Below are 12,260 nucleotides of genomic sequence, written 5' to 3'. Positions count from 1 at the left end.
GTTTCCGCAGGCCCCGCCCCCACACAGAGCGCGGGTTCCTCAGGCACCGCCCCCACACTGAGCGCGTTCCCCAGGCCCCGCCCCCACACAGAGCGCGGGTTCCTCAGGCACCGCCCCCACACTGAGCGCGTTCCCCAGGCCCCGCCCCCACACAGAGGGCGAGGTCCCCAGGCCCCGCCCCCACACAGAGCGGGTTCCCCAGGCCCCGCCCCCACACAGAGAGCGGGTTCCCCAGGCCCCGCCCCCACATAGAGCGGGTTCCCCAGGCCCCGCCCCCACACAGAGAGCGGGTTCCCCAGGCCCCGTCCCCACACAGAGCGGGTTCCCCAGGCCCCGCCCCCACACAGAGAGGGTTCCCCAGGCCCCGCCCCCACACCGCGCGGGATCCACAGGCCCCGCCCCACACCGAGCGGCTTCCCCAGGCCCCGCCCCCACACAGAGTGGGTTCCCCAGACACCGCCCCCACACAGGGCAGGTGCTCTCTGGGTCAGGATATAAAGAGACCGCCCGCTGTTCCTCCTCCCATTGAATGGGGCAGATATTTAAAGGAACAGGGACCCCCTTTCTCTGCATGTTTATTTTTAAAGGGACTGTCTCATTTATCCTGGAGTGTCCGAGGACATCACTAACAGAGCTGCCATTAACAGTCGCTCCCTTCTGTACTGTGCAGTGATTGTAAACCTGTCTATTTCAGTGACTTGAGCCTTTCTAAAATGTCTCACTATTTTTGAAGCTCCATATGACTTGCTTGTTTAATGATGAACGATTTCAGAATTTTGCAGAGTGATGAAGGTTTCGTTTGAAGCTGGAGTGATATTTCTTTCTAAATATTCTGTTCGAACCCCCCCCCCCCACCTCCTCCACTTTAAACCACTCTGCTCTACTGACTGGGAAGGTCCCACATTCAACACTCGATCTGTGTAGTTAATTAATCTCAAGGCAGCTGTTCAGGGGCTATAATTGGCCTCAGTACCGCTGGGCTATCTAAGAGTAAAAAACAGCCAGTGCCCCTGCACTTGATGACGATCCAGTGAGCTCAACTTGGAAGTGTATGGATGTCAATTGAGGCCAGGGTTGGACTCGGCTGTGATGCCGACCACAGTGGAAATCCTGCTGGCATTCACTGTGTTGGCTGATGCTGAGACTATAGAGATTAACTAATGTCTCTGGAATTGCACCCAGCCAGATTCAGCATCTGCTGGAATTAAAGGGAGGAATAAAATCCCAGACAGTGCAATGAATGTTGTTGTTAGACAGTAAGGATGGAGGGAGAGTATGTAGAATGGGGGATTTGCAGTTTAGGAGGGACAGTCGGGGACAGAATGGTCTATAGAAACTAGATTTGTCTGTTCTGAATTTATATCCTGTTGTAAACACCATTTCCAGGGTATTAGAAGAGGAGGATTTGCTGTGACCAAGGCTGGGAAGTCAACATCCAGGGGTATTCAATATTCAGGAAGGACAGGGAAAAGGAAAAGAAGGTGGGGTAGCATTGCTAGTTAAAGAGAAGATTAACACAATAGTAAGGAAGGATATTAGCTCTGATTATGTGGAATCTGTATGGGTAGAGCTGAGAAATACCAAGGGGCAGGTAACGTTAGTGGGAGCTGTATACAGACCCCCAACAGTAATGCTGAGGTTGGGGTGGCGTTAAAGGGGAAATTAGAGATGCGTGCAATAAGGGCACAGCAGTTATCATGGGTGACTTTAATCTACATATAGATTGAGCTAACCAAATTAGTAACAATAATGTGGAGGAGGAATTCCTAGCTTGTATATGGGTTGGTTTCCTGGACCAATATGTCGAGGAACCAACTAGAGATCAGGCCATCTTAGACTGGGTATTATGTAATGAGAAAGGATTAATTAGCAATCTTGTTGTGCGATGCCCCTTGGGGAGGAGCGATCATAATTTGATAGAATACTTCATTAAGATGGAGAGTGAAGCAGTTGTCTTAGGGACTAGTATCCTGAATTTAAATAAAGGAAACTATGATGGTATGAGGTGCGAGTTGGCTAGGATGGATTAGGGAGCATTACTTAAAGGATTAATGGTGGATAGGCAATGGCAAATATTTAAAGATGGCATGGATGAACTACAGAATTTGTTCATCCCTGTTTGGCATAAAAATAAAACGAAAAGGGTGACTCAACCGTGGCTAAAAAGGGAAATTAGGGATCGCATAAGATCCAAGAAGGGGAAATATAAATTGGCCAGAAAAAGCAGCAAACCGGAGGATTGGGAGCAGTTTAGGATTCAGCAAAGGAGGAAAAAGGGATTAATTAAGAGGGAGAGAATAGAATATGAGAGTAAGCTTGCAGGAAACATAAAAACTGACTGTAAAAGCTTCTCTAGATATGGGAAGAGAAAAAATTGGTGAAGTCAAGCGTAGGTCCCTTGCAGTCAGCATCAGGGGAATTTATAATGGGGAACAAATAAATGGCTGACCAATTAAATACATACTTTGGATCTGTCTTCACAAAGAAGGACACAAATAACCTCCCAGAGATGTCGGGGAACATAGGGTCTAATGAGAGGGAGGAATTGAATGAAATCAGTATTTGTAGGTAAATGGTGTTAGGGAAATTGACGGGATTGAAGGCCGATAAATCCCCAGGGCCTGATAATCTAAATCCTAGGGTACTTAGGGAAGTGGCCCTAGAAATACTAGATGCATTGCTGGTCATCTTCCAAAATTCTATAGACTCTGGAACAGTTCCCATGGATTGGACGGTAGCTAATGTAACCACACTATTTAAAATAGGTGGTAGAGAGAAAACGGGGAATTATAGACCGGTAAGCCTGACATCGGTAATGGGGAAAATGCTAGAGTCCATTATAAAAGATGTAATAGCAGAGCACTTGGAAAACAGTGACAGGATCGGACAAAGTCAACATGGATTTACAAAAGGTAAATCATGCTTGACTAATCTACTGGAATTTTTTGAGGATGTAACTGGTAGAATAGATAAGGGAGAACCGGTGGATGTGGTGTATTTGGACTTTCAGAAGGCTTTCGATAAGGCCCCGCATAAGAGATTGGCCTGCAAATTTAAAGCACATGGGATTGGGGGTAAGGTACTGACTTGGATAGAGAGCTGGTTGGCAGACAGGACTAGTGGGGTGCCACAGTGATCGGTGCTAGGATCCCAGCTATTCACAATATATATAAATGATCTCGACGAGTGAACTAGATGTAATATCTCCAAGTTTGCAGACGACACAAAGCTGGGTGGGCCTGTGTGCTGTCAGGAGGATGCTGAGAAACTCCAGTATGATTTGGACAGGTTGGGTGATTGGGCAGAAGCATGGCAGATGCAGTATAATGTAGAATAAATGGGAGGTTATCCACTTTGGTGGCAGAAACAGGAAAACAGATTATTATCGGAACACCAATAGATTGGGAAGAGGGGAAATGCAATGAGACCTGGGTGTCCGTGTGCACCAGTCGCGGAAGGTAAGCATGCAGGTGCAGCAGGCGGTTAAGAAGGCAAGTGGTATGTTGGCCTTCATAGCAAGAGGATTCGAGTACAGGAGTAAGGATGTCTTGCTGCAGTTGTACAGGGCCTTGGTGAGACCACACCTTAAGTATTGTGTGCAGTTTTGGTCACCTTATCTGAGGAAGGATGTTCTTACCATGGAGGGAGTGCAGCGAAGATTCACCAGACTGATACCTGGGATAGCAGGAATGACGTATGAAGAGAGATTGGGTCGATTGGGCTTATACTCACTGGAGTTTAGAAGAATGAGAGGGGATCTCATTGAAACTTATACAATTCTAACACGACTAGACAGACTAGATGCAGGAAGGATGTTCCTACTGGCAGGGGAGTCCAGAACCAGATGTCACTGTTTAAGGATAAGGGGTAAGCCATTTAGGACTGAGATGAGGAGGAATCTCTTTACACATAGAGTGGTGAACCTGTGGAATTCTCTACCACAGAAGGCAGTTGAGGCCAACTCATTAAATATATTCAAGAAGGAATTAGATATATTTCTTAAGTCTAAAGGGATCAAGGGATATGGGGAGAAAGCAGGGACATGGTACTGAATTTGGATGATCAGCCATGATATCATTAAACGGCGGAACAGGCTCGAGGGGCCGAATGGCCTACTGCTGCTCCTATCTTCGATTTTTATACAAACATCGCATCAAAATCTGACAGAGTCACCGGATTCATCAGGATCTGAATATCATCTGCCTTTGGATATAGAAAGGAATATCACCAATCACAGTGGGGAGAAACAGGGCACATGCTCTGTGTGTGGCTCCACCTTCAACCAATCGTCCACCCTGTGAGGCTGGTGCGCCCACCTGAATCAACAGTTTAAAGACTGTGGGAATAGTTGCAGTTGGCCATCTGAGGTGGAAACTCATGGATACAGTCGCACCAGGGAGAGGCCATTCATCAGCTGAGCGTGGAGAGTCATTCGCTCATCTCACCTGCTACAACGCCAGCATGTTCGTAATTATGAGAATCTGTTCACTGCTCTGAATGTGAAAAGGGATTCAATCGATCATCCCATTTACTGACACACCAGCAGAGTCACTCCGCAGAGAGATGGTTTAGATACTTCGCATATGGGAAGGGATTGACTCCGTTTTCCCAACTGTTGACACTCCAGAATGTCCACATTGAGAACAGTTGCTTTATGTACTCTGACTGTGAGAAAAGCTTTCAAAATCAAAGCAGCTGATGCACGAACAGCCCATTGATACTGTGTGTGGGAACAAATTCACCCCAAATGCCGAGGCTCCACTGAGTTCACATGTGACCACAAGCGGCTGGATTCTGTTATTAATCACATCCAGGACTGAACCATGGCAGAGTGCACTTGGGTTTCTGTGTGAATTATTGCTGAATTTTCTCTTAATCGGATCACAGAAAATCATTTCCATTCACGTATTTGGGGCTTTCAATGGCGGGACTATTCCCCAGCATGGCCCACGAGGGCAGAATGTGCCCTATCCACACAGGCGGAGCCCAGCGCGCAGGCGCAGTGCAAGCCTGTATTTGGAGTATGCGCAGTGTGACCGTGATCAGGGTCGTGTGAGTGCGGGAAGCGGACAGTGGCTGCAGACGATTGCGCCGATTACGAATCAGCGGGGCGCAGTGGGGTAACCCACTCGGCGGGTGTTTTTCTTATAACTACCTGGTGTAGGCCGCAAGCCCCGAATAAGAACCTACAGGTTCCGCGTTTGGAACTTCGCGGCTTTTTCCCGGTAACAGTCCCTGCTTAACGGTCGCCAGCTTTGTAAAGGAAAGCTGCTCGGTTCAGTCTGCCGCCATCTTGATTCATCGAGCGATAGAGAGCACGCGCGGCCATTTTTGTAAGGGAACAAGGAGTAAATCAAATCAAATCAAATCAACTTTTATTGTCATTGTTAGTGCACAAGTGCAGTACAACGAAATATAGGCTTGCGGCTCCCGAGAGTGTACAATTTGGATTAGGACACTTAAACATTCAACATACATTTATACATTTGGCTTGCAGTATATTAGCATAAATATGACCATAATAAAGTGCCTTGGCAGATGTGCAGGCTTTAGTGTTTATTTGTGGAGTTCAGTAGGATGACAGCCCTGGGAAAGAAGCTGTTCCTAAATCTGGTCGTACGGGTGCGAATGCACCTGTAGCGTCTTCCAGATGGTAGGAGGGCGAACAGACTGTGGCTGGGGTGGGTAGGGTCTTTGATGATGGACCATGCCCTCTGTAGGCAGCGTTTCTGATATATAAGCTCTATGGTCGGTAGCCGGGTGCCGGTAATGCGTTGGGCAGTTTTGACTACCCGCTGCAGGGCTTTCCGGTCATGGGAGCTACAGCTGCCGTACCATACCATGATACAGTTTGTCAGGATGCTCTCTATAGTGCAGCGGTAGAAGTTAGAGAGGATCAGGGGTTTCAGATTACATCCCTTCAGCCTCCTCAAGAAATATAGGCGCTGCTGGGCCTTCTTCACCAGAGAGGAGGTGTTGAGGGACCAGGAGAGGTCTTCCGTGATGTGGACTCCGAGGAACTTAAAGCTGGCCACCCTTTCCACCTCCGCCCCATTGATGTGGATGGGGGTGTGACCTCCGCCTTTGGACTTCCTGAAGTCCACGATTATTTCCTTTGTTTTCTTGGTGTTAAGGGCCAGGTTGTTGTCGGCGCACCACTTCACGAGATGCTGGACCTCCTCCCTGTAGGCTCACTCATCGTTGTTGGTGATCTGGCCTACTACCGTGGTGTCATCTGCAAACTTGATGATGGTCTTGGAACCATTACCAGCCACGCAGTCATGTGTGAAGAGGGAGTAGAGGAGGGGGCTCAGCACACATCCTTGTGGGGCCCCCGTGTTCAGGGTTGGGGGGGGGAGGTGTGGTTACCTAATTTGACAGACTGGGGTCTGTTTGTTAGGAAGTCCAGGGTCCAGTTGCAGAGGGAAGTGTTCAGGCCAAGAGTTTGGAGTTTGGTGGCCAGCTTGTTGGGGACGATAGTGTTGAATGCTGAGCTGTAGTCTATAAACAACATTCTGATGTAGGTCTCCTTACCATCTAGGTGATTCAGTGCCGAGTGTAGAGCAGTTGTGATTGCATCCTCCGTTGATCTGTTTGCACGATAGGCAAACTGGTGTTGGTCAAGGGAGGCAGGAACACTGGCTTTGATGTGGGCTAAGACCAGTCTCTCGAAACACTTCATTATGATGGGTGTGAGTGCGACAGGTCAGGGCTTCAGGGTCCTAGTGCCCAGGAGAGGAAACATTGATCATTGATTTTATTCTCCCTCTGCACACAGGGGCTTTCTCACCATCTCTCCTGAAGGCGCTGGGAAGGGCCGGATTACGGTTTGCAGCCCACATAATTGTAACAAAAGGGTCCCAAATTTCGTCCCCTTGTGCTCAGAATGTTTCAGGTCGCTGTCCTTTCACGTGAATTCCTTTTGCACTCCTTATTGAAGTAGGACTGGTCTCGGTGCTCTGTTTCTCCCTCCATAGATGCTGCCTGAGTATTTCCAACAGTGTCTGCTTTTGCTTCAGTTTTCTAGCTGCCACAGTATTTTACTTTTGTACAAGTGTAGAACTGAACCCAGCTAGAGTCAGTACCTTCAGGAGAGGAGAACCAGTGAGTGTAGAACTGAACCCAGCCAGAGTCAGAACCTTCAGGAGAGGAGAACCAGTGAGTGTAGAACTGAACCCAGCCAGAGTCAGAACCTTCAGGGGAGGAGAGGGCGGGGGAACCAGTGAGTGTAGAACTGAACCCAGCCAGAGTCAGTACATTCAGGAGAGGAGAACCAGTGAGTGTAGAACTGAACCCAGCCAGAGTCAGTACATTCAGGAGAGGAGAACCAGTGAGTGTAGAACTGAACCCAGCCAGAGTCAGTACATTCAGGGGAGGAGAGGGAGGTGAACCAGTGAATGTAGAACTGAACCCAGCCAGAGTCAGTACATTCAGGAGAGGAGAACCAGTGAGTGTAGAACTGAACCCAGCCAGAGTCAGTACATTCAGGGGAGGAGAGGGAGGTGAACCAGTGAATGTAGAACTGAACCCAGCCAGAGTCAGCACCTTCAGGGGAGGAGAGGGTGGGGGAACCAGTGAGTGTAGAACTGAACCCAGCCAGAGTCAGTACCTTCAGGGGAGGAGAGGGTGAGGAAGAGGAACCTGTGAGTGTAGAACTGAACCTAGCCAGAGTCAGTACCTTCAGGTGAGAAGAGAGAGGGGAACCAATGAGTGTAGAACTGAACCCAGCCAGAGTTGGTGATGAAACCTGGTAGCGGAGGACAAACAACCTTGAGACGTGCAATGTGTTTGAATTTTAGAATAGGGAGGAGGGACAATGTGTGGGATGGGAATTTACAGCTTTGGAGGAATGAGAGGAAAGAATGTTCCATAGAAACCAGAATTGTCTGTTCTGAATTTCTGTCCTGTACTTAAACTGATGACTTTTGTAAACTCGTTTTACAGGGTATTAGAAGGGGAGGATTTGCAGACGGGAAACTCAAACCAAACCAAACATCACGTCAAGATCTGACAGAGTCACTCGATTCATGAGGACCTGATTATCGTCGTCCTTTGAATGTGGAAGGAGAAATGTTGGTCGGTTCTGTCTGTGGGAAAAGATCTCAAACTTCAGTGTGACTGGAAAAACACTGAGACAAACACACCCGAGTGAGAGTGTTCCAGTGCACTGACTGGAAAGAGCTTTAAGCAGTTACACAGCCTGAAAAAATATCACAGCATTCACTGTGGGGAGAAACCTTACACTTGTTCGGTGTGTGGACGAGGCTTCAACCGATCGTCCAACCTGGAGAGACACAAGGACACCCAAACCACGGAGAAACCGTGGAAATGTGGGGGCTGTGGGAAGGGATTTAATTACCCGTCTGAGCTGGAAACTCATCGACGCACTCACACTGGGGAGAGGCCGTTCACCTGCGCTGAGTGTGGGAAGGGATTCACTCAGTCATCCGCCCTGCTGACACACCAGCGAGTTCACACTGGGGAGAAACCCTTCACCTGCTCTGAGTGTGGGAAGGGATTCACTCTGTCATCCAGCCTGCTGATACACCAGCGAGTTCACACTGGGGACAGACCGTTCACCTGCTCTGAGTGTGGGAAGGGATTCGCTCAGTCATCCAACCTGCTGAAACACCAGCGAGTTCACACTGGGGAGAGACTATTCACCTGCTCTCAGTGTGGGAAGGGATTCCCTCGGTCACCTGACCTGCTGACACACCAGCGAGTTCACACTGGGGAGAGGCCGTTCAGCTGCTCCGTGTGTGGGAAGGGATTCATTCAGTCATCCACCCTGCTGAAACACCAGCGAATTCACACTGGGGAGAGGCTGTTCACCTGCTCCATGTGTGGGAAGGGATTCATTCAGTCATCCACCCTGCTGATACACCAGCGAGTTCACACTGGGGAGAGGCCATTCACCTGCTCTCAGTGTGGGAAGGGATTCCCTTCGTCATCCAGACTGCTGACACACCAGCGAGGTCACACTGGGGAGAGACCATTCACTTGCTCCACGTGTGGGAAGGGATTCACTGAGTCATTCCGGCTTGTAACTCACCAGCGACTTCACTCTGGGGAGAGACCGTTCACCTGCTCCGCTTGTGGGAAAGGATTCACTGAGTCATTCCAGCTTGTAACTCACCAGCGAGTTCACACTGGGGAGAGGCCATTCACCTGCTCTGGGTGTGGGAAAGGATTCACTCAGTCATCCAACCTGCTCAGACACCAGCGAGTTCACACTGGGGAGAGGCCGTTCACCTGCTCTCAGTGTGGGAAGGGATTCACTCGGTCATCCAACTTGCTGAGACACCAGCAAGTTCACAAGTTACTGCAGGGGTTGGATTCTGCTGTTGTTGCTGCTGCTAATGACATCCAGGACTGAATCGTTTTCATCCTGTCAGCTGGAGTTTGTTTCTGCTGATGTTAATAACAACTATAAGTGTGCTGGTGTTTAATATTTTGATATTTCAAATAACACATGTGTCGATATTTGATGCCTCCAAGATAAGAGGAGACTAATTGATGTCCTGTTACTGACTGTTCCATTTTTGGGCCTTTTCTCCTTTCGAACTCTAGATTATTTCAGTTCTCATACCTTCGGTTACTCTCATGGACAAGTCGCAGCTCCCCATACTTTCCAGAGTGCCTCTCCTAGCCTTGGTATCCAGGGAAGGTCTCAGTAACATGCGCGGGATCACTAATTACAAAACCCAGTCTGTTAATCACTTTCAGCTACTGGACTTAGCGTGTGCCCCACAGCATCTCTCTCACCTTCGATGTGTGAAGAGAGCATCATACCTACCAACATGGTTTCAATTTAAATTTGAATCCACTCAGGAAGTGTATTTAAAAAGAATATGTACAAGGTAACAGATCACATCAAATAATTGGCAAAGGTTTAGAGTCAACAAGATGAACAAGTAAACACATCACGGCCCAAACACCCCAGCTTTATATTCACGGGAGAAAGTCTGTTATCTAATTCCTCAAGTGGACCGAATAGAGAAAGATCCCAACCCTAAGAACACCTAGAATCTGTTGTAAATATCTTTCAAATCCTGACTGGTACAATCTGTCGTTTTCCTTTCAATTGACGTGAATGGAAGATGAGAGGGGGTTGGAGAGTAGGGGTGAAAGAGGAGTTGGGGTGAGGGGGTTTGGAGAGTAGGGGTGAGGGGGGTTGGAGAGTAGGGGTGAAAGAGGAGTTGGGGTGAGGGGGGTTGGAGAGTAGGGGTGAAAGAGGAGTTGGGGTGAGGGGGTTTGGAGAGTTGGGGTGAGGGGGGTTGGAGAGTAGGGGTGAAAGAGGAGTTGTGTGAGGAGGGGGGTTGGGAGAGTAGGGTAGAAGCGGAGTTGGGGTGAAGCAGTAAACCATATCTCTGTTAATATTATACTAGACCCTGTCTCAGTTTATATTACACGAGACCCTGTCTGTTTATATTACGCTAGACCCTGTCTGTTTATATTACACTAGACCCTGTCTGTTTATATTACACTAGACCCTGTCTGTTTATATTACACTAGACCCTGTCTGTTTATATTACACTAGACCCTGTCTGTTTATATTACGCTAGACCCTGTCTGTTTATATTACACTAGACCCTGTCTGCTTATATTACGCTAGACCCTGTCTGTTTATATTATACTAGACCCTGTCTGTTTATATTACACTGGACCCTGTCTCTGTTTATATTACACTAGACCCTGTCTCTGTTTATATTACACTAGACACTGTCTCTGTTTATATTACACTTGACTTCGTCTCTGTTTATATTACGCTAGACCCTGTCTGTTTATATTACACTAGACCCTGTCTGTTTATATTACGCTAGACCCTGTCTGTTTATATTACACTAGACCCTGTCTGTTTATATTACGCTAGACCCTGTCTGTTTATATTACACTTGACCTCATCTCTGTTTATATTACACTAGACACTGTCTCTGTTTATATTACGCTAGACCCTTTCTCTGTTTATATTACACTAGACCCTGTCTCTGTTTATATTACACTTGACCTCATCTCTGTTTATATTTCACTAGACCCTGTCTGTGTTTATATTATACTCGGGCCTGTCTGTGTTTATATTACACCAGACCCTGTCTCTGCTTATATTACGCTGGACCCTGTCTCTGTTTATATTACACTAGAATGTCGCTCTTTTTATATTACACTAGACCCTGTCTCTGTGAATCCCTTCCCCCACACGGAGCAGGTGAATGGCCTGTCCCCAGTGTGAGCATGCTTGTGTGTCAGAAGGTAGGACAATGGAGTGAATCTCTTCCCACACACGGAGCAGGTGAACGGCCTCTTCCCAGTGTGAACTTGCTTGTGTGTCAGAAGGTAGGACGATGGAGTGAATCTCTTCCCACACACGGAGCAGGTGAACGGTCTCTCCCATTGCGAGTGCACCGATAAATTTCCAGCTCAGACGGGTAATTGAATCCCTTCCCCACTGTCTCCACATTCCCACGGTTTATCCACGGTGCGGGTGTCCATGTGTCTCTCCAGGTTGGACAATTGGTTGAAGCATCGTCCACAAACAGAACACGTGTACGGTTTCTCCCCGCTGTGAATGGTGCGACGATTTTTCAGGCTGTGTAACTGGTTAAAGCTCCTTCCACAGGCAGTGCACTGGAACACTCTCGCTCGGGTGTGTGTCTTGGTGCTTTTCCAGTCACAGTGGGGTTTGAGATCTTTTCCCACAGACAGAACTGACCAACATTTCTCCTTCCACATCCAAAGGACGATGATAATCAGGTGCTGATGAATCCAGTGACTGTCAGATCTTGATGTGATGTTTGAGCTTCCTCCCGTGTGCAAATCATCCCTTCTAATATCCTGTAAAATGAGTTTACAAACGTCACTAAGTACAGGCTAGAAATTCACAACATTCTGTCGTCCGAGCTCCTGTCTGAAGATGGCTGCGCATACGCTGTGCAGCGCCGACCCCACTGGGTAACCCGGACCTCTCACTGATCACAAAACCCGCAGCTTCCGCCCTGCTGGTCACACATGGCAACCAATGGGCCAATGGATTTCCGGGTGCCCACCCCGCCCCCAGTGCCTGGGTTCTGACGTCACAGAGCCCGAGCTGGCAATTTACATGACGTCACATACCCCAGGTTGCCAGTTTACTGACGTCATAAAGCCAGCGTTGAGGCGGTTTAACGGCCGCGTCTTTCCAAATCAGGAGCATTGCGACCCTCCGGCTGAGCATGTGGACGGGGCGGATGGGATGCGCCCAGCCGGGCTCCAATTGGTCGGCC

The 12,260-nt window shown here is 48.4% G+C and overlaps 1 protein-coding gene across 1 annotated transcript in view; it reads left to right on the top strand.

The window, feature by feature from the left end:
* LOC147095107 (uncharacterized) overlaps positions 1-12,260 on the top strand; it is a 111,678-nt gene that overhangs the window by 96,317 nt on the left and 3,101 nt on the right. The window contains exon 3 of the mRNA XM_085973628.1: positions 8,154-9,374. Coding sequence (XP_085829754.1) covers positions 8,154-9,374 — 1,221 coding nt within the window. The remainder of the gene's footprint in view (positions 1-8,153; positions 9,375-12,260) is intronic.

The sequence above is a fragment of the Somniosus microcephalus genome, unplaced genomic scaffold (genome assembly GCF_052327205.1).
Source record: "Somniosus microcephalus isolate GS21.2 unplaced genomic scaffold, FLI_Smic_1.0 unresolved_chr1, whole genome shotgun sequence".
In the NCBI taxonomy this organism is placed as follows: domain Eukaryota; kingdom Metazoa; phylum Chordata; class Chondrichthyes; order Squaliformes; family Somniosidae; genus Somniosus; species Somniosus microcephalus.
This window is presented reverse-complemented; position numbering and strand designations above follow the sequence as displayed.